General features: G+C 59.5%; 2 protein-coding genes across 5 annotated transcripts in view; one reads left to right on the forward strand and one right to left on the reverse strand.

Moving 5' to 3' along the window:
• The first annotated feature begins 85 nt into the window (after window positions 1–85).
• NKIRAS2 (NFKB inhibitor interacting Ras like 2) lies at window positions 86–2,669 on the forward strand. 2 transcript variants are annotated; one of them, XM_075116860.1, is made up of 4 exons: window positions 86–573; window positions 811–889; window positions 990–1,052; window positions 1,461–2,669. In XM_075116860.1, the coding sequence occupies exons 1-4, from the start codon at window positions 480–482 to the stop codon at window positions 1,555–1,557; spliced, it is 333 nt and encodes a 110-aa protein (XP_074972961.1). In that variant the 5' UTR covers window positions 86–479; the 3' UTR covers window positions 1,558–2,669. The 2 variants fall into 2 exon arrangements, with proteins under 2 accessions (XP_074972961.1, XP_074972960.1); XM_075116859.1 differs by having other exon boundaries at window positions 94–573; window positions 811–1,052.
• A 1,449-nt stretch (window positions 2,670–4,118) lies between these two features.
• Window positions 4,119–21,909, reverse strand: part of ZNF385C (zinc finger protein 385C) — an 86,762-nt gene continuing 68,971 nt past the window's right edge. For 2 of the 3 annotated variants that reach the window (XM_075116853.1, XM_075116856.1), the window contains 7 exons: window positions 17,266–17,408; window positions 12,222–12,332; window positions 9,825–9,996; window positions 8,690–9,019; window positions 6,897–7,084; window positions 6,592–6,705; window positions 4,119–5,839 (listed from right to left, as the gene is read on the reverse strand). In XM_075116853.1, the coding sequence (XP_074972954.1) occupies window positions 5,615–5,839; window positions 6,592–6,705; window positions 6,897–7,084; window positions 8,690–9,019; window positions 9,825–9,996; window positions 12,222–12,332; window positions 17,266–17,408 (1,283 nt within the window). In that variant the 3' untranslated portion in view covers window positions 4,119–5,614. The remainder of the gene's footprint in view (window positions 5,840–6,591; window positions 6,706–6,896; window positions 7,085–8,689; window positions 9,020–9,824; window positions 9,997–12,221; window positions 12,333–17,265; window positions 17,409–21,909) is intronic. The other variant, XM_075116854.1, reaches the window with a different exon arrangement.

The following is a 21,909-nucleotide window of genomic DNA, read 5'->3' on the forward strand; positions in this document are numbered from 1 at the left end:
ATGGCGGCGGCGCGCATGGGTCGGCAAGAGCGGCGCTTAGCCGGGGCGGGGCGGGGCGGCCCCGGGGTCCGCCCGCCATGGGGAGGCAGGGGACGGGCCCAGGCAGCCGGTGGGAGTACCGGGGCGGTGCCTTTCGCTCGCCGCCGCCCCTCGCGTGCCGCCACCGGGACCCCTCACCCGCCGCCACCGCGCCCCGGCGGTCCCGTCAGAGCCCGGTCCGCCCGCCCGCAGGGGTCGCTGTGCGCCGCCGCCGCGCGGTGAGGCCCCGCCAGCCCCTCGGCCCGGTCCGCCCTCCGGTCCGCCTCTCCCCTGAGGCCTGGGCCGGCCGCGGGCACGGCCGCGTTCCCCCGGCGCCCCCTCAGGCCCTGACCCCGGTCCCCGCCCGGGCCGTGGGTGCCCGCACCGGGCAGCGCGGGCGGCCCTGCCCTGCCAGCCGTGCGTGGCGGGCGGGCTCCCGCAGCGGCCCTGGCTGAGGCAGCATGGGGAAGAGCTGCAAGGTGGTTGTGTGCGGCCAGGCCTCCGTCGGGAAAACGTCGATTCTGGAGCAGCTTCTGTACGGGAACCATGTGGTTGGTGAGTCGGGGCGGGGAGGGAGCCTGGCAGAGGCCTGCGTGGCCGCTCCGCTGGGCGCCGGGCGGCCCCGTGCTGCAGGCGGGGAGCAGGAGGACAGGCTGTGCCCGGAGACCCCGGCGGTGGGGGTGGAGGAGGGACGGGTCCTGCCCCAGGCCGGGCGGCAGGACGGTTTGGGCCGTGCCGGGGCCAGCTCCCTGACCAGGGTCCCCACGTCTCCCCTGCCCGCTTCTCCGTCAGGCTCCGAGATGATCGAGACCCAGGAGGACATTTACGTGGGCTCCATTGAGACGGACCGGGGGGTGCGTGAGCAGGTGCGGTTCTACGACACGCGGGGCCTGCGGGATGGCCTGGAGCTTCCCAAGCACTGCTTCTCCTGCACGGATGGCTACGTGCTGGTCTATAGCACTGACAGCAAGGAGTCCTTTAAGCGGGTGGAGCTCCTCAAGAAGGAGATTGACAAGTCCAAGGACAAGAAAGAGGTGAGTACCCCAGGGGAAAGGGGCTGCACTGTCAGATCTGCTCCCCTTGTCCAAGTTCACACCCAGAGACTCTCCTTTTCTCTAGCTTATCACAAGACAGTGACAGCGTCCTTGTTCCATAAGGCTCTCAACTGTAACTGGCAACTCTCCTGGGATGCTTCCTGGGTGTACAAGTGCTCAACAGGCCCTTCCGCTTCGGGGCTGGTTTGAGACACACAGACCTGAACGGGAGGGGAAGCTGGCAGAAGGAAACACTGGGAAATGTGGTGTTTTAAAAGCCCTTAACAGGGAGGGGGTGTTAGCTCAGGCTTGGGCCTGGCACTGAGGGTCTTTGAGGCAGAGCCAGGCAGCACTGTTCAGCTCTGCATTTGGTACCTTCAAGGATTCTTCTCACCCTTGTCTGAACAGGTCACCATTGTGGTTTTGGGCAACAAGTGTGACCTGCAGGAGCAGCGCCGGGTGGACCATGACGCAGCCCAGCACTGGGCAAAGGGCGAGAAGGTGAAGCTGTGGGAGGTGTCCGTGGCTGACCGGCATACGCTGATCGAGCCGTTCATCTACCTAGCCAGTAAGATGACGCAGCCACAAAGCAAGTCTGCTTTTCCCCTGAGTCGCAAGAACAAGGGCAGCGGATCCATGGATGGCTGAACCTTGTTTTCCCTTCTCTTCTGTTGCCACCACCTCTCCCTCACCTCCCTCCTTCCCTTCCACTTATCTCCTGCTGAGCCTGTTTGGTGTCATGGAGCCTGCGGGAAGCATGGTGGCACAAGGAACGGGCATTCCAGGGCTGGGGATGGTCTCTGAGGATGAGAGAGGTGAGCCATCTCCCTGCACTGGGACAGGGACCGCTCTTTTCACTGCCCAGCCCCTGCAGATGTTGGAGGTACTACAGGAAAGCCAGGATTCACCGAGTGACACCCCTCTGCGCTCCGGGCAGAGACCCAAGGGCCGTAGGCTGCTGGAGGGGAGGCACAGTGCTGGGCTGGCCAGCAGGTGGGGATCAGCTCCACGGCTGAGCACAGCCGGGCCAGAGGAAACTACTCCCTCTCTCCTGAGCTGCTCTCGTTTGTATTTACTGATGCCATGTGAAAGAGCCCATTTGCTGGCCCTGCCTCCAGCCCAGCCACTGTCAGAGCAGCTCTCCCCTGTCCTGGCTCTGCAGCGTTCCCCGGCAGATTGCCCCATACCTGGCAGTGCCCGCTGCTCCTTTATGTGCAGAAATATTCAGTCATCCTGCCCCAGTGAATGTGTAGCGTGGAGCAGGGCAAGATGCTGTTACTGAGGGCAGGGTGCCCATGTGCACCACACTGTAGCCCTCCTCTTCCTGAGTGGGGACTCAGTCGTGACCTTGGAGAAGCTGCGACTGTGCTTAGGCTGCACACCCTGATGCCTAGGGCTGTGGCAGCTCTCGCTGCCCAGCTGTCGTGGTGCTGACTTCTCTCAGAATCTCCCCAAGACAAGGGAAGGGCATCCCGGTCCCGCCCAGCAACACGTGTTCCCTTCAGCTAGTCTGGATCTAGGGGGAAAAAAAAACGACGAGAAAGCCCTGGCTTGTTTATACTTGTTCCTTTTATTTACTGAGTAACACAATAAAGCGATGAGATTCGATTATCAAAATATTTTCCTTTTTTTTTTTTCCCAACAGTTATAGTACATCAAAAAAATATACAATGAACATTACAGGAGGGGTACTGGCCAAGTCCCTAGAGTCTGTTTATTCCATTTTTGTGGGGATTTCTTTTTTGAGGGTTTGTTTTTCTTTTTTTGAATCAAACTGTTCACATCACTCCAAGGTTATTTACAGAGGGGCACACGTTATCGAGCGCTATGGACTACGCCCTACTACCTAGTACAGCATATGCTAAGTCAAAGGCAGTAAATGCTTTGGATAGCACAGGAGCAGGGGGCGTTTCTGGAGGGGGGATGCGATAGAGGGAGTGTGTTCTTACGCAGCTCGTTGTAGTAGTATTGTTATTAGAAGGAATGGCTTTCAAGGGGTTAAAGTGCCAAGTGTAGGAGTGTATTAGGACTCCACTGGTGGAGGGGTAACGGGAGCAGCCGCTGCTGGTTCCAGCACAGGCTTTTTAGAAAAAAATGCAGGGGAATGACCCACCAGTGCCAAGTGGCTCCTGCAGGCTGGAGCATGGCTGCAGCCGGCTGCTCCTGGTTCCCCACGCTCCTGAGGCTGGTGGGCACGCTGCGGGAGGGGACACACTGCCCTCCTCTGCTGTGGCAGGGCTGGGAGTGACCGGCGAGGTGGCCTGGGGAAGAGCACAGTGAGATGAGCAGGAGGAGGGCTGGAGCTGGGCTGATCACGGGCTGCTTGGCACTGCGATGCTCTTGGAGCTGTGTCCCTCGCACTGCCCACAGGCCCCAGCCAGCACGGGCGCCTGTGCTGTGGCACTGGGATCCAGGCTGCACTGGGCTGTGGGACCGTCTCCCTGTCCCTGTCAGAGCCATTGCTGCTGGGAGCCTCCTCTCAACTGCTCTCCGAGCCACATCTCCCACCACCATAAGACCTTTCGGTTGTCTCTACCCCCAGCCTTCCCTTCGCTCTTCTCCTGGTGCCCTCTCTCCACTTCCCTCCTTCCCTGGGGTCGAGAGGAGACGCCCTGAGCAGATTAATCCATAACTCCCGTCCTCTGCCGCAGGAGCAGGTCAGCGCTGCCCACGGCACAAGAAGCGGGCCCGCCAGACGCAGGCGTACGGCTCCATGCCGCCTCGCTCCCTCTGCGCGGGTTTCCTGCGTGCGCCCGAGGCTCCAGCTCTTTCCGCCAGCTCTGGGAAGCAGAAGCATTTCAGCCGTGTGCGTTTCCCGTTGCCACGACCCTGTCCTGAGCGTCGGTGGAGCGCGCTGGACAAACACCTCCTGAAATCCAAGCGTTGCTTATGGCCAAGACGTTGGATACGTGTGCTTGTGCGTGTGGAGTCCCAGGTGCACAAACCGACCTGCTTCTTCCCAAGGGCTGGGAGGGAATGTGGGCCACAGCAGAGGTCTTTGAGCCAGCACCCTGGGCCAGGGGACGGGAAAGGAATCGTCTGCACGGAGCTAAGTGTTGCGTTGGTTTTGTCTGCGCTGACCACCACCCCAGGCTGTACAGGCAGCGTGAGCACCAAAGTAAAATGCAGACAGCAAATGCGGCGGGCGAGCTGCTCCCCCTGTATTGCATAGATCGGGGTGGGTCGTCACTCCAGCGTAAGGTCCATTTGGGTCGCAACTTTCCTGCATATTTCTATTTACAGCAGCGCGCTGGGAACCCGGAGCGCCGTGGTTACAGTTTTCAGACCAGGTCATTGCTGGGCTTTCTGAGCACAGTGAAAAGCAGAGCTACGGCTTCAGGGTCCCTCTGGAGCCTGGCTTTCTGCAGGCTACAACGGGAGCATCACAGGGAGAACGCCAGGCGTAGGCTGTGGGCGCTGCCTGCTCCTTTGTACCTGATTGTCCGGGCTGCTGGGGACACCTTGTTTTCGGGAGCCATCGGTAACTCCCTGGAAGCTCCTAACAGGGATGGGGTTGGACGGCCGGGAACGGCAGCTGGTCGGTGGGCGAGCAGCGGCGTCGCCTTTCACTGGAGAACCAAAAGTGCTTTAGGGACATTCATGCAGCCTCACAGCATCTCCCAGAAGGCAGGGGCAGGGCTGTCCCCCACGGGTGGGACAGAGGCAAACAGCTGGCGCCGAGCACAGTCACCTCCTTGGGGAGCCTTCACCGGATGGCCTGGCTCTCCTGTCCTCGCTGGGCTGGAATGGAGCCCATCTCCGGCTGCATGTCCAGGTTGTGTGCTTCTTGGGGGCCAGGGCAGGGGCAGTGTGCTTTCAGAGGGAGAAGATGCCGGCCCTGGGCTTCAGGTATTGCTCTCGGAGTGAAGATACGGTCAGTGTGGTCGGTGCCCGCTGTGGCGGGGGCTCTTTGGCTGGTGGGACGTAGGGGGTCGTGGGGTGTAGGAGGCTGGTGGGGCAACATGGATACCCCCAGCCAGCACAGTCAAGTGCAGGGCTGGCGAGGGCACAGCCAGCCCGGCCCAAGAGGGGAACCACCAGCTTTCCACTTGCACTGCGGTCGTTTCTCCCAGTACAAGGTGGGCTGAGACTCCCCTTGCAGTTCCCTTCCCACTGGGCTGGCAGGGACCGGACAGCCAGAGGGATGCTCCTTCCCCCAGGGACCAGCCAGCTCCTCTTCCAGTCCCACCACCTGGGAGGGTGATGAACAAGAAAGCGGATGGGCCAAGGACAGGCAGCCCCTGCCCATGAGACACAAGACGGTCCTGCTGACTCGTGCACCGTCCTCTCGCTGCGCCGCGCAGCCGCGTGATGGGCTCCTCTGCTGAGTGTGAGGCTGGCACAGCCGAGGGGAGCTGTGGGGATGCACGGCGGGGCTCTGCCGGGGTATCTTGCTCCAGAAAGAGCCCGCTTGAAGCAAAGGAGAAGCTGGGGTCGATGGCTACGATTATGGTTTCCCACCAGCCAGAAGAGCAGCCTGCCCGGAAGCACCGCCCTGCACTGGGCAGCCCCCGCGGCGCAGCCTGGCGTGCGGTGGACGGACCCTCGGCGGGCGAGCGGCTCTAGTAGGGCGCAAAGACAATGGGGCCCGGCGTGGTGCGGACGTGGGCTGGCGGCGTTCGGAAGAGGGCTGGTCCAAGGATCGGGGCTTGGAAGAGGGTGGTGGCGGCGGCGGGTCTCAGGGCGAGGGGGCCAGGCATGGCACAGACGGCGGCCGCGGTGAGCGGGCTCGGCAGGAAGCGGGTCGCCAGGGTTTTAGTGAGATGCTTCTGCAAAGCCAGCTTGGACTGCGGGGAGGGAGGAGACACCATGAGGCGCCCGGCTGCAGGAGAGCCCTCAGCCCCAGCTCCCTGGGCCAGACAGGCAGCCCCGCATCAGCCCCTGCCCATGCTGAGCTCTCAGCACGTCTCTGCAGGAAACAGCCCCTGGCCCCGACCCACACTCCACCCCACAGCCCCGGTCCCTCGGCTCAGCCGCTCCAAGCGGGAGCACGCAGGGATGCCCCAGTTGTGACGACCTCCGCAGGGAGGTCCTCAGCCCCATCACGCCGACCCAGAGACCTGCCCTGGCTTTTGCAACAGCTGGGCCGTTCCCTGCGTCAGTGCTTTCCTCTGCTGCCCCGGGATGACATTTGCTGCCAAACCCTCTGCTAAACCAGGCAGGGAGGCTTGTGTCTCTGCAAATAAAATGCTTCGGCTTGGTTGACCTGAGCCGTGCCAGCCCCAAGCACCCAACCATTGCAGCCCTCCCGTTCAGAAATCATGCAACAGGTGGAAGAATCACAAACGCTGCAGTTGGGGGTGTTGCTGCCAGATGACTCGGAAGTTATTCCCGTGCTTTCCTTCCCATGAATAAAGACACAAAACACCTCCCACCCCTGCAGCGTGCCCTCCCCAAGGGGAGCAGGTTAGATGTGATCATGGGAACAGAGCCTTTAAGAAAAGCAGCCCCTGTGTCCCTTATTGCAAGAGATGGCTAACATGGCAAGCAATGTTTTGGAGAGGAAACCGGGTGGGTTAATTTGCAGGGAGACAGATACCTTGAGAATACTCACTGCGAGGGCAGCGTTCTTCTGCAGCTTGTTATAGGGGCTGTACTTGGGCTTGGGTGGCTTCCCTGCCAGCCTGTCTTTGTGCCTCCGGCTGCTCATGTGCTGGGAGAGGAAAACAGCGGGATCACCCGGAGCCAGGACAGCGAGAGCAGACTCACGGCACCGCACAGCTCAGGTCCACGGGGGACCATCAGGTACCCACCCCTCGAGCCGCCAGTGCCTGTGCAGAAGGGTCTGCACGCCTGCACCTGGTGCCCCCGTGTTCCCAGGGGATCCAGGCCTGGCATTGTCACCTGTTTGAGCTGGGTCTCCGAGTTCACGTAGATCTCGCACACTTGGCAGTGAAACGCCTTGTTCTGGATGTTGATGCTGCCCTTGTTGCCGATTCGCTTGGACTTGTGCCCTGCCCGGGAGAGGAGCTTGCCTCGGCCTCGCCGCAGCTGGGTGCTGTGACCTTCCAGCATCGACTTGTGCTTGGCGCCTGGGTGGCAGAGGGGACACTCAGCAAACACTGGCTTTGCAGACAAACTCGGCGCCGTGCTCAGTGCCGCGGCAGCAGGCAGGATGCCCTCCAAGCAACCCGCCGACAGCGCTGTGTGTCCCCCCCTCCTGCGGGACCCTGGTCCTCCCACCAACCTGCGCCTGCAGCACTTGCAGGCAGAAGGGACAGGGAGGCTGCCTGGGAGTCCGGACTTTTGCTGGGGATGTGGCAGCCCGTTCCCAAACCCTGCCAAGCTCTCGTGGCCAGCTGCACTTCGCAGGCAGACCAGAAATGCTCAGCTTCCCAGAGTCCCCCCCTCTCTCCATGTGCCAGACCTTCGGAGAAACTGCTATTTTAAGCATGTGCTGGAGCCTGTCGCCTGTCCCCGGGCGTTAGTGCAGCCTGCAGAGCTGGGCACGCGTCGCCCGCTGTGCTGCAGCATCTGAGCTGTGCCCAAGGTCAGAGATGATCCGGCCACAGAGCCTGGAATAGCTCAGTGGGGTTACAGGAGGCGGGGAAGGAGGAACCCGAAATCCCCGCACACCTGGGGACAGGGCGCTCTGTCCTGCCCCTGCCAGTGCTGGGATGGCGGGGTGGGGGTGGGCAAGTAATTTAAGCCACCGCTAATTCATTCTATTTTTTAAGGCGTTAAGCAAAGAGCCTGAGTCCATATGACGGCCACGGAGGAACGCAAGCCTGCAACCATTTTGTTTGTTTGTTCTTTTTCCCCAAATCAGCTCCTAAATTTGTAACCGGAGCTGACAAAAGCAAAAGGACATGTCTGCAGCTAAGCCGCAGCGGTGTCCTGAGCCGACCCCTGCGCACGGCTGCTGCTGCCGCCCCAGCGGGCAGCTGGGCTGGGGGAACTGCTTCCCAGTTCTTGCTGTACTTGGGGAGAAAAGTCCCTTCCCTTTAAAACTAGGGTGTCTGTGCTTGTTTAGCATCCTCCAGAGAAAGGGGTGAGCAGGCAGCTGGTGCTGCAGAGCCCACAGACCCAGCTGGGGCTCCCAACACTGCAGCTGCCGCCCCAGGGGGGTCTGGCTGCCCCCTCCTCCCCTCCAGCCACCCCCAGGCTGCAGGGGTGCCCTCGCCAGCCCCAGCCGCCCGCCTGCCCCGAGAGGGCTGCTCTGCGCAGCCCATGAGCCATCGCTTGCTGCTGGGCTCCGAAGCTCGTTAGATTCCCAAGGTGCTTCTCAAAACGACCACAAGCCCAAACCACCAAGCTGCTTTTGGAAGGATTATCCTGGGTCTGAAAGAGGCGCTGGCACTCAGGTTGCTATCAGCTCAAAGCCAAACTGCAGTGGAATATAAAGGAGCCTCCAATCCCTTGATGAAATGTATCTGAAAGTGTCTTTAAATACAAGACATGAACAATAAAAGAGTGTTTGACCTTGCTAAAATTCACCTCATAAGCTGCAGCACAGGTAAAACACCATGACTTATCTTTGCAAGCCACCTTAATCAACCCTTTTTAATTAAAGCAACATTCCTTAACGCTCGCTGTTTCCCTGCGAGGCTGTTTGGTGAAGGTGGCATGGCAGGGCTTTGCATGGAGCCCAGGACAGAGCTGCGAGGGGCCCGTCCCCCCACCGGCGATGCCCTTACCGGTGTTGTGAGCTTCCAGCTGGGACAGGGAGTTGACGGTCACTTTGCAGGTGGGGCAGTACAGGTGCGGTTTGCTCTTCTTCCCCTCCTTCTCACTGTCGGGGGCCGAGCTGATGCTGCTGCCTGAATCGGCTGCCTGCGCCTCGGCCGCCTGCGTGGCCGAGGAGGCCATGCTGGTGGCGTCCGAGGTGCCCTCTGACAGCTCCGAGGCCAGCGGGGAGCCCAGCGGGGCGACGCTGCCCGACAGCTCCGCGGGCGACTCCTCGGCGCTGGGCGTCAGCCCCAGGCTGCTGCACTCACCCTCCGGCTCCTGCAGGCCGTTGGCTTGAGCTGGCGGGAGGGAAAGGAAGGGGAAAAGAAGAAAGAAATGGGCAGAAAGGGAAAGCTTTCTGTGCGTGAATGGGTGTTGTGGATTTCAGAGAGCTTCCCCATCCTCCCTGAGACCATCTCGGGCACCATCTGCCCATGTTCATGCCTGCCGAGGATGGCTCTTCCCCTGGTCTCTCCCATTCCTGATTTATCCGTGGCTCGTGGCAGCCAGGCTCACAGCACAGAAGCCCAGGTGAGCTCCCGCACTGCCTCTGCTCGAGGGAACCTGGCTCCTACCAGCCCCATCCCTGCGCAGGGGCAGAGCCCTGGGGATGTGTGAGCCTTCATCAGGGCACAGCAGGGAACGCTTCCTCTCCTGCAGCCATGCAAAACATCTCCCAGAGACACCAAACCTTGGGGGAAACACCCGCGGTTACCCCGAGCAGCTGCAGGGACACGCAGGGGCCGGGTTTCCCCCAGGGACATGAGCTGCCCAGGCTCCTGGGCTGGATTTCCACCCCTTCCCCACGACGCTGCCTCAGCCAGGCACGCTGGGGATGCCAGCAGAGCACAAAAGCTCATTTATTAATGCTCACGGTGGCGTTTATGCCGCACTAATTGCGGCCTGACCAGCAGCTGACCATGGCGGGATGCTTAGACACGAGGCTGTTGTGGGTCGGGATTTAATCGGGCTCTTCAGGATGCTGCAGCCATGGCAGGGCTGTGACCGCAAATGCCGCTGCGCTCCCGGGAACCGGCCAGGTCGCTCACACCCATGTCGCGGGCTGCCGGCGCGGGACCCTCCCACACGCCCCTGCCCGCCTACCTGTGCTGCCGGGCTCCTCGCTGCCCTCGGGGCTGGGGGCGAAGTCGGCTGTGCCATCACGGCCGGCAGCCGCTGCCGCAGCCCCCACTGCCTTCTGCTTGTTCTTCATGGCCTCGATGGCCTTCAGCCTCCGCGCGTGCTTGTGGCCCTTGTAGTGGGCTTCCGCCTGGTTCTGGGGAGGGGGAGATGGTGACAGCTGCGTCGGTGCTGCGGCCGGACAGATGGCCGGATGCAGGGAGGACGGGTGAAGGGGTCAGCCCTGGGCATTTCCAGTGCAGCCACCTGCCCCGGGGACATTCATCCCCAGGGCCGCCTCAGAGGGGGTGGATTTGCCTGGGTGCAGCGCAAAGCTGCTTTCCTCCTCCCGTCAGCTTGCTCGGCACACAAATGTATTCAGGCTGAGGTATCGCTTTGCTAAGGCATCACTGCATTGCACGGCCGAGATAAGGACCCTGCTCTGATGAAATGCATCGAGCCACTTTTAAAAGAAGCTTTCAGGCAACATCTATGACTTCAGAAGCGTACAAGGAATTGCTAGCTGTAAAAATAAAATTAAAAAGTACACTGGTGGGGAGGACACATCTCCCATTGTAACCTAACGGGCGTCTAACATGCAATTTACATTCACGGGCTCCTTTCTCCCAGCAAACGCTGAATAATGAAGTGCAGGTTGGTGGGTTCATGCCTGCACTGAACTGATAAAAACATACACAAAAGAAAATCACCCGAATATTTGTGTACTCCACAGCCAGGGACAATGCCACATTGTCCCCCAAAACAACTACAGTTTAGCAATTTATGGAAACTAAACTCAATATGAATTAAGACGCTGGACCACTGAGCAGCACAGATTAATTTGCACGGCGTTTTCAGAGCCTGGCTGAGGCTTCCCGCACTCGGTAGGAAGAAGCATCCCTTCCCTCCCCCCACGGCTTTCCAAGGGCTGGGAACGGTGTCCGGCGCTGTGCAACGACGGCCGGGTACGTGGGAAAGTGAAAAAGGCCTACCCGAGCGCGGGCCCTCATTAGCAAACACAATAAACTTCCCCAGATACCGGGGCCGGGACAGGGCTGGGCTGCAGCCTAACTAGGTCACCCGGCACCGCTGCCGCTCTGCGCAGAAACACAAGTGGCGTGCGAGGGTCTGCGCGGGACGTGCTCTCCCGCAGGCGGGACCGCGGGGGCAACACGGGCAGGGACGGGGGCGAGCGGCACAGGGTGCCTGCAAGGGCAGCGGGAGCGCGTGGTGGGACCGACTCCCCTGGCTCCGCTCTTCCAGCCGGGATGCGGCTTGGGATGGGAAAGCGGTACTTGTCCCCGAGCCGCTTGGTTGCAGAGCGGAATAATTAAGGCCAGAAACGCTGACTTTTGCTGGCAGGGCAGCACCCAGCCCCGGGCTCTACTGAGACAGCTCAGCCAGGCTGGGACGGCACCTCCACGGGAGGCAGAGCCAGGGTGCAGCGTCTGGGCAGGCGCAGCCACCCCGGGGGAGGCGAAAGCAGCTCCCGGCAGCCCACGCTGCCAGACAGCGAGTGTGCCGGCAGCTCCGGCAGAGGAGACTCCGCTCGGGGCTGTCCTCCCGTGGGTACGGGGGCTCAAGCGCTGCCTCGCTCCCCCAGGAAGGGACAGTCAAGGCCAACGGATGCTCCCAGGCTGGCAGCTCTACGGGTAACGTGTGTGCCCAGGCTGGGCTGAGCACGGGAGGCTTCTGCCTCCACCTCTGCCCTGCAGCAGCGGCACAGAGGAGCGATGGACTTGCGCCGGCGTGAGCAGGGCCAGCGAAGGGCTCCGAGCCGCTGCCTGTGCAGAGAACGCTCTCGCACTCCACTCCCAGCCCTGCTGCCTGCAAATCCCTGTCCCTCTCCCGCCGTCTTCGAGCAAAAATTCCCTTTCAAACCTTTTTATCAGTTTTCCCCGCAAAAGATCAGCTGTGTGCAATTCATTACTGTGGGGATCAATGAACGTTTCCTTCCTGCCCTCTACAAGGTGGTTGATTTACTTAGAATGAAAGGCTGGGGGATAAAAATATCCCACCTGCCACACCAGAGCTCTGGGAAGCCAAGGCAGGGAAAATTATTTTCAGCTCCCACAGACCAGATATGAATTCCATGAGCTGATAAAGCGCCTTAAGCGCAAACACTGAGACCAAGGCAGCAGGGAACAGACCCGAACAAAACAAGGAGCAGAAAGAGTCAGCGTGGCAAAGAGAGGACACGGCAGCCCCAGGAGCACCCACGGGCAGGGAGACGTTGGTGGAAATATCAGCCAGGGCAGCCGCAGAGGGAGGGCAGTGCCCTGAGGAGCTGGTACCCCCATCGTGGGATGCTCCTGCTCGGCCGCAGGCGCTGGCAGCGGCCCCGCTCGCCCACCCAGCCCCGGGCTCGCCGGCCCTGCTTACCGCAGAGTTGAAGCGCAGGTGGCAGATGTTGCAGGAGATGAACTGCTTCTTCTTGAGCGGGGTGGGCACACCAAAGGTGTGGCTGATCACCGCCTTCTGCACCGGGTCCATCTGGAAGGGGAGGGAAGGCAGAGGGCGGCTGGGTGCCACGCCACGACGGCTGCCCCAGCGCGGCACCGCGACCCGCCGCGCTCGTCACGCTCGCCGAGGAGCCGCTGCAAGCGCTGGCAGAGCTCGTGCCAGGTGTCTGGAAGGAGCAAGTGGCTGGGGCAGCAGGGGAGCCCCGTCTGCCACAGAGACACCCCCCCACGGGGCAACGCGTGCTGCGTTGATGCCTGTTCTTGTCCCTTTTAAACCATCCCTGAAAAAACCCAAACCTGCAGGGTCCGAACGCCTGCTGTGGTCTGGCAGAGGGGACAAGGCTGCTGCGGGGGCACAGACTGCAGACCCACCATGCTCATCTGCAGGTCTCCCCGTCCCCCCTCTCCCCACCACAGACACCGGTGTCATGGGTGGCAAATTATCGGTTTCTGTCCGAGCTCCCCATTGCTGCCCTCGACCTCCCAACCCCAGGGCAGCTTTTCGAGACACTTAGCAGGAGCAGAAACCACCAAAACAGGGAGCAGAGGTGATCAAAACAAGCATCCAGCCGTTAACCCTCCACGTGCTCTTCATCAGAGAGCTGAAACGTCCCTGCGCAAAGCCAAAGGCATGAGCGGAGCCTGCTGCTCGCCCACGGGACAGCACAGCCGGGGCGGGAGGGACGACGGTACCCACAGCCACGGGCGCACCTTGCCCGAGGCACGGTGCCCGCGCAAAGCCGCTCCGGGCTGCCCCGCAGCCCCACTCCCGCTCAGGTGTGCCCTTTGCCTGCTCTAATGGAATTACAAGCCTGCGCGGCCCCTGGTATCTCACCGGGCGCGTGCACGGAGACAGAACAGCTCCAGTTATCTGCAACGCGCCGTGTCTTTCCACGAGCCCGTTCGTGGCGGGGCGGCGCGCGGGGTCTGCAGGCGAGGCAGATGTGTGCAGGCTGATGACAGCCCCTGGCGCTTCTGTCTCTCCCCGGGGCTCGGCATCATTCCTCAGCCCAGGCAGCAAACTTGTTCGAAAAGCCATAATTGTTTTAAACAAAATGCATTTATTAAGGGGGAGGAAATAAGAATAACCTCTTTGTTTGAGCGTGGCTATAATCTATAATGCTAGTATTGTTCCCCTACCCTGTGGCACAGGAAGATTATCTTATCTGAGTCCTGCTGTCAGTAGAGCCTTGGGTTTTCAGGCGATCGTATTTCTCTGCAAAGCTATTTCGTTGCTGAGACAGGTGCATCAGTCTTCAAGGCACATGCCTGGACAACAGAGCCATTATCAAGACCCCAAATTCCTTTCCAGGAGTGAGCAGAATGGTAAAAGCAGGTGATTAATGAAGTGCCTGTTTGCTACGAAATTTTACTCACTTATCTGGCATATAAATGAAGAGGCATTTGGGGTTTGGCAGAGACCCGGAGGAAGCTACAGATGGCAAAGATGCTGCTCCACCCCTGACGACAAACATTGCAACGTGCTACAGGCAGCATCCCTGCGCTGCCAGTCTGTGGGCAGAAGCGGGGCCAGCACTTGGTTTCCAGAGAAATACCCACCTTTTTCCATGCACAGAAAAGAAAAATGGCTCTAACCTTCACAGCCGACAGGACCTGGCTGGTGGCTCCCACCGAGCTCTGCTGGCTCCGGTGGGATCACCCACCCACGAGCACCGTGGCAGGAGCACGGCAGGGGGGCAGCGGAGAGACGCCAGCACAAGGATGCAAAAGCAGCCGGGGACCATCCTAGCACGAACCTGAAGCTGCCGGCAAAGCCAGTGGCGCCGGGGCTGAGCACTAACTCCGGGGCAGCGGCACTGAGCAGCCCCAGCAAAGGGCCCCTCGTCCTCCTGGGGCACAAGGCGATGGCACCGACCTGGGTTTTTACCCCTCCGTGCTTTTGTTGAGCCGCCATTGCTCAGCCCCATGGCACGGTGAGGATTTGTGTCCATGAGAGCGCCCACACTGCCTCCTGCACTGCCCCAGGCAGGCACAGGAGCTGCAAGCTCCCCGAGGCCGGGCTGGCCGGTGCGTCTGAAGCCTGGCTCCTCACCCCAGCCCTGTGCATCCCGGCCAAGGCTGGTGCAGCTGGGACCATCACCGCTCCCTCTGTCCCAAAGCAAACACAAGCACTGCATCCTGAAAAGCCTTCGGGCGCCCAGCCCCGGGGCAGCGCGGCCGGGGGCACGCGTGCCGCCTGCACGGTGCCGGCAGGGGCCGAGCGACTCCCTGCCACAGCCGCTCTTTGCTCCGTCGAGCGCGGCACGCTTGCGGCACGCACCGCGCTTTGCTGGAAGCCCGGGCCCCTCCGGCGCACGGCGCTGAGCGGCTCCGACACTCAGATGCCACTTGAGAGCCCCCGTGCTTCTCTCCGAACGAAAACACAAACGTTCCATCAACCTCTCCCTAACATGTGCACTCATTACTATTTCAGACGGGAAAAGGAATCATGATGGACCCCCGCAGTGTCCCCCGGGGCCGGCGAGGCCCCGTGCCGCAGCGGTACGTACCGGCGCCCGCAGCCGGGTGGGTTGAGGCTCTTCCTGGAGGTTTCCAGCAGAACTGACCCGACGGCAGAGGTAGGCTTTGGGCACCGCACACTCGGAGAATAAAGATGTTGGCTTTATAGTCAATTCTTATTGACTCGCATGACTGTATTTATCCCTGGATGTTCCTACCGATATAAATAGAGATCCCTGCGCTGAGCGCTCTGCCGGCCACCGAGGTCAGAAACGGGAATTCACAGGGACGCAGCGTCAGTTCAGATTGCGTCTCCTGCCATGGTTTAGCGAGGCGCTGCTGGGTCCTGGGGAGCTGCAACATCCCAAGAGCTGGAAAGGGCCTTTCGAGCACGAAACGCGCCTTCTGTGTTGCGTTAGGATTTTTCCCCCCCCCCCCCCCCCGTTGTTGTGGCTTTAAGTGGCAGGAGACCTCAGCTTGGAAAGGTTTCGCTCACTCCAGAGTAAAACATCTGCTGGGTTCATGAGAGCCTTGTGACCTGCTCAAAGTGCAAAGCGTTCTGCTGAGCAGTTGCAAACAGCCCCTGCTCTGCAGGGCAGTGCTGAATCCTGCACAGCATCACCAGCAACACCGGGTAGGCAAAGGCAAACCCTCTGATTTATTTTTAAAGCAATTCAGATACAGCAGCTCTCTCAAAAAGTAAAATGCCCTGACTGATGCTCCCTCCCACGTTACCCCTGAGGCTCCGCTGCCAGGTGGAGTCTCTGACCTGGCATCATGGTCACCTGGGCAGAGAAGTGAGGAGCTGCCTGCCCGGCTGCGGGGCGCAGCGATGCTCGAGCCCTGCACCCTGCGAGGACAGGGACTCCGCTCTGGTCCCTTGCAAAGCCGCCTGCCCGTGCCTGACACGGAGCCCTCGCGCCCCCAGCCTCAGCCGCCTCTCCAGCACAAACGCGACCCAAAGGGGCAGCTCCCACCCCAGGGCCGTCAGGCCTGGCTTCACCCAGCCAGCGTCATACCCTGGGCTCGGGTCTGGGCTCCGAGCAATTAATTCAAGGTGCCTGTAGAGCCGGGACAGCCTCCCCCAGCATCTCCGTCCCCGGGGCAGACGAGTCCCCACCGAGCACAGAAGCAGCGCGACGGGTCTGTGCGGCTCCACCAAGTGCAAGAGATTCATTTTCCAAATTATTATTATTTTTTTAAAGCAACACAACTCTGGAGAACATGTGCCGCGGCAGGGGCACGCGGGAGCCAAGCAGAACAAACAACAGGGTCTGGTTCAAGTTAGCTACTGACTCCAGTGTCTAAAAAAAGGAGCCCAGACAAAGAGCAGCAACCTTAATGGCATCAAAAAAATCCTCCTCTCCTGTGTTTCTGCTTGTTAGCACAGGGGAGAGACAGGCTAAAGCTGGGGTTTCAAAAGAGTTTAAAGGAGTTCGACGTCTGAATCCCATTCAACAGCAACAGGAATCCTGTACTTAATGCCTGCGGCCGTCTTTGAAGATCTCAGCGATAATTTGCACCTTCCGAGCATGTTTAATCTCAAAGCCACTTACAAAAGGCCGGCGAGCCAGCAGGGAGGGAGCTCAGCACAGTCCCACTTCCAGGCACACGAGGGGAAAAACCCGAGCGTTTACCAGACCCAGCAATGTCCACCCTGCCTCTGTGGGGGGAGTAGGGGGGACCAGCCCCGGGTCCCACTCCCCACCACCGCTGCCCCTCGGCCGAGCAAAACCTTCTCCGCGATGCCAGGAGCTGGGTCCCAGGGGAATCCCAGGCGGCTGAAACACCAGGGCAGGGACCGAGAGCAAGGCAAGAGACGGGCTCCCAGAGCAGATCCCATCCCTGCCCCGTCAGCACGAGACACGGGGCGGTGCCCGGGTGGACGGAGACACCAGCCAGGCTGGGATCAGCCTGGGGAGAGCAGCACGGAGGAGGGAAAACACCATTTCACACCCAAGATGCCATCGTACGTCTTTGGCCGTATCCATGTCAATTTAGATGTATAACAAAACATCTCTAGAGAGACATGTTTAAGTGCGTAACACAAGCGCTTGGTTTGGTGGTTCAAGGCTGGAGACCTTGAGCCCAACCAGGCGGTGGGAGAAGTCCCACAGCGACCGGGCTTGCTCAGCACCAGCCACGTTCCTTGTCTACCTATAGCCCTTCTTTCTCTTTCTTTCCTTTTCTTTATTTATTTTTCAACTAATGAACTGCTTTCTAGAGCTACTTTATTACTATTGATTCCAGGAGCAAAATCCAATTGATCTTGGTTAAAATGAACCATCTTTTTAGTTCTGGTGTATCAGGGTGATGGCTGGTCAGGAACCACTCCGAGCTAAGGGCAGAGCAGGCACATGGCACTAGCGACCAGCAGCCAAAGACCCCAGTTATTAAGCCATAAGTTACCAGGCAGGATTTGAGGAGTGGTGCCGTGTAGAAGAGGGACTGCTGCGGGGGAGCAGGGCTCTGGCAGCCGATCCCACCCGCCCCCGGGGACTCACCGTGTTGAAGTTGGGGAAGAGGTTGAGCGGTGATGTCCCGTTGAGCCTGAAGGTCAGAAAGTGCTTGATGTCCAAGGGGGGATGAAGGGGACGGCCGGGGATAGGCAACGACGCTAAGAGGGGACTGGTGTGTCCGGAGGGACCTGGGCAGGCAGAGGGGAAAGAGCAGCGTTAGCGTCAGTGGCCCCTGCTGGCAGCGGGGGATGCGGCCGCGGGGACATCTGCCGTGGGCTCCAGACCCTCCTCAGCGAAAGGTCCCAGCCCAGGGTGGCCCCGGGCACCGCTCTGCCTTTTGGGCTCCAAACCAGCATCCCGGTTCAAAGCCAAACGCGCGCCACAGTTCGCTCTGAACCCTCCAAAAGGCATCAAAACCTCCCCCGGGGAAACGGCCCCTTCCCTGGGCTGTCCCTGGGAGCCCACGCAGCCCCGGGCTCTCGCACACCCGCACCACGGGGGCTCCCCCTTACCGCGGCCCGTGCTTCTTTTGGCTGCTGGCAGCAGCTGAAGGAGCGCCCTGGCCCCAACCACCCCTGTGAGCACCGAGTGGGGGGTCAGAGGGCTGAGCAGCCCCCGCCGCAGCACCACCCCGGCTTTGCACAGGTGTGGAATTTTGGGTGCCCCTGGGACCATCCAAACCCCTCCACGGGTATTTTGGGTGGAAACCCCCAGGGATGGGCTCCCCGCACCTGACCTGCCAGCTCCTGCCCTACAGCCACCCGCTCCCCGGCCAGGCACTGCTGCCTGCCTCACATCGTCCCCCACAAACTAGCCGTGAGCTCCGGCATGCGATTTAAAAATAGCCTGGAGTTATTAATAATTTTCTGTTTAAAAAGAAAACACCGCTGGGAAGGAGAGAAGGCCGAACAGAGGGGATTTGACTCCAGCCCGCTCCCCGTCCCAGCGCTTTGCCCCACTCAGCAGCCCAAGGGCAGTGGTTTTCCGCTCGGACTCATCCATCCCCACACTGGGAAAGCATCCACGGAGGGCCCAGGCTGGGCTCCTGCACCCATGCACAGCTCTGAGAGCGAGGAGGAGGGAAAAGTTAAAGTAAACAAGAGTGTGAATAAAATGCAATGATTAAGAAAAGGTTTAAAAACACCGTGAGCCAGAAAAGCCCATTCTCATCTCGCATGGCTTCACACCTTCTCCCCCAGTCCCTCCACCTGGAGCAAGGACACAGGCAACCTTCCTTTTTTCTTTTTTTTTTTTTTTTTTGATTTCTGAGTTCTTTTTCACCTCAAAGCGGTCGTGGAGCCAGGCTGCCCCGGTGCAGCATTACCCCATTGCCCCAGTGCCGAGAACCGTCGCAGCCCCTCATGGGAGGACAAAAGCGGCCAGTGCCCAGCGGGGCCGGGTGCTCCCGCAGCAAACGCTGACCAGGAGCCGTAATCACCGGAGCTGGTTTGCGACAGTGCCGAGGCACCGGCCCCGCTCCGGCCCCCCCCCCGCGCCCCGACACCGGCTGTGCGCGACGAGGACCCCGGTCCGACAGCGGCTTGGCGCTGCTCTCCCGCAGTGCTTTGCTTTTTTGCTCTACACCTGACCCTCTGCCGGCAGAAACCAGGCTGGTGCAGGAGCTGAGGTACAGATCTGAAATTCAAAGTTTGAAAGATTTTCCTGAATTTGAGCAGCCAGCGCTCGCTGCACGGGCCCCGCGGGCAACGACGACCTCTTTCTGGGAGAGCGCACACGGGCGGCTCTTCAGCGGCACCGGAGCCATCCCTGAGTCAGGCCTGACTCCGGGGAAAAATTACATCTTGCTTCATCAGGCGTGCATTGATCGAGTTAATTCCAGAGTCGCCCAGAAGGGAAATCTGTGAAACTGCTTAAAAATAAATAAATAAAATTATAGCAATGGCGATAAGGGAGGGAGCAAAAACAAGCAGAAATGGGTGAACGATGCATAATTAACCTTCTGAGGCATGAAACAGTATTTCTGCACCAAATCATCTGAGACAGCAGGGCCGGCGCCTGGGGAGCCGCCCCCGGGGGGCCTCCCCCAGCCTGCACACGCAGCCACGACCCTGCGTGACAGCAGCAGCGGCAACGAAGCCTTTTAGGGGCTGGATTGCAAGGGCTTCCACTTGCCTTTGTCAGTATGTTTTTCACTGATTGCACTTGTCGTGGTTTAGCAGCAGCTCAGCCCCACACAGTCGCTCGCTCACTCCCCCACCGGTAGATGGGGGAGAGAATCAGAAGGGTAACGCTCGTGGGTTGGGATAAGAACAGTTTAATAATGAAAATTAAAAGAAACAACAGTAGAAATGCAATGTAAAGGAGAACAACGAGAGGCGCAAAGCCCCGGGGGAGGGGGGAAGGGAGGGGAGAGGGGGAACGAACCGCCGGAACAAACCGCACGCGCCGCAGCCGCTCGCCGCCCGCCGACCCGACGCCGCGCCGCCTGCCCGCTGCCACTGCCCCCCCTCAATATACTGGTCATGGTGTCACATGGTATGGAATGAACCTGCCATTGGCCAGTCGGGGTCAGCCGCCCCCACCATGGCCCTGCCCCTCCCAGCCCCCCCTGCCACGCCACGCGGCAGAGCGCGGGAAGCTGGAAAGGTAGCTGACCCCCACAGTGAGGAGAATTAACCCCTTCTCAGCCAAAACCAGCACATTCTCCACCCCTTATTCCATACCACTTACACCATGCCCAGGTCCCATATGATGCAATACAACCGTACCAACCACCACCCCTCCCCTTCCCATCCTTTAACATAATACACAGACATCATTCCCTTAGTTCATGGACCTTCCCTGTAAAATGTCCATTAAAATGTCCATTGAGTTCACCCAGTCCATGACTCTGGGCTCCATCTGTTGTATCAGTCTTTCCGGGTGGGAGAGATGGTGTGTGGCGTTGGGTTGCTGCATACCGAGTCAGTCATCGTTCCATCACTGCTGCACGGCTTGTTTCATAGTTGATCTTCCATGGGTTGGGAGGCTCGTACTCTGATATCATTGATACAACACAGAGGTGACACACAATATTATATAGCAGTTCACATTGTGCCATTCAGTTCATTACTGTTTTCACCCAAAATCAAATCCCCTTGAGGCACACATCGGATTTCTCCATCCTCCCGCATCACCCACCAAGTGCACCCAGGTCCTCGAGCAAAAACAATCCCACGAATGGGTTTGCCTTTGCCAGAGGCAGGAAGAACCCAGACTGTTTTGCCCAGCATACTTTTTGTGTGCACTACAGGGACTCTATCCCCTTCCACAGTATGTAGGATTTCTGACTGGGCAGGGCCAGCTCGGTTGGCAGATCCCCTCGTGTTGACTAACCACGTGGCTTTTGCTAAATGTGTGTCCCAGTGCTTGAATGTCCCACCCCCCATTGCTCTCAGTGTGGTTTTTAACAGTCCATTGTACCTTTCAATTTTCCCAGAGGCTGGTGCGTGATAGGGGATGTGATACACCCACTCAATGCCGTGCTCTTTGGCCCAGGTGTCTATGAGGCTATTTCGGAAATGAGTCCCATTGTCTGACTCAATCCTCTCTGGGGTGCCATGTCGCCACAGGACTTGTTTCTCAAGACCCAGGATAGTGTTCCGGGCAGTGGCGTGGGGGACAGGATATGTTTCCAGCCAGCCAGTCGTTGTTTCTACCATTGTAAGCACATGGCGCTTGCCTTGGCGGGTCTGTGGGAGTGTGATATAGTCAATTTGCCAGGCCTCCCCATATTTATATTTCAGCCATCGTCCCCCATACCACAGAGGCTTTACCCGCTTCGCTTGCTTGATTGCAGCGCATGTTTCACATTCGTGGATAACCTGTGCAATAATATCCATGGTCAAGTCCACCCCTCGATCACGAGCCCACCTGTATGTTGCATCTCTCCCTTGATGGCCTGAAGTGTCATGGGCCCACCGAGCTAGAAATAGTTCACCCTTATGCTGCCAGTCCAGATCCACCTCAGCCACTTCAATCTTGGCAGCCCGATCTACCTGCTGGTTGTTTCGATGTTCTTCAGTGGCCCGACTCTTGGGGACGTGAGCATCCACATGCCGTACCTTTACAACCAGTTTCTCTACCCGGGCAGCAATATCTTGCCACAATGTGGCAGCCCAGATGGGTTTGCCTCTGCGCTGCCAGTTGCTTTGCTTCCATTGCTGCAGCCAGCCCCACAAGGCATTTGCCACCATCCAGGAGTCAGTATAGAGATAGAGCACTGGCCACTTTTCCCGTTCAGCGATGTCTAAGGCCAGCTGGATGGCCTTTACCTCTGCAAACTGGCTCGATTCACCTTCTCCTTCAGCAGTTTCTGCTACTTGTCGTGTAGGACTCCATACAGCAGCCTTCCATCTCCGGTGCTTTCCCACAAGGCGACAGGACCCATCAGTGAACAGGGCATATTGCTTCTCATCTTCTGGCAGTTTGTTATACAGTGGGGCTTCTTCAGCACGTGTCACCTCCTCCTCTGGTGATAATCCAAAATCTTTGCCTTCTGGCCAGTCCATAATCACTTCCAAGATTCCTGGGCGACTGGGGTTTCCTACTCGAGCCCGCTGGGTGATCAGTGCAACCCATTTACTCCACGTAGCATCAGTTGCATGGTGTGTAGAGGGGATGTTTCCTTTGAACATCCAGCCCAGCACTGGCAGTCGGGGTGCCAGGAGCAACTGTGCTTCAGTACCA

Source organism: Phalacrocorax aristotelis, chromosome 23 (assembly GCF_949628215.1).
Source record: "Phalacrocorax aristotelis chromosome 23, bGulAri2.1, whole genome shotgun sequence".
Lineage (NCBI taxonomy): Eukaryota > Metazoa > Chordata > Aves > Suliformes > Phalacrocoracidae > Phalacrocorax > Phalacrocorax aristotelis.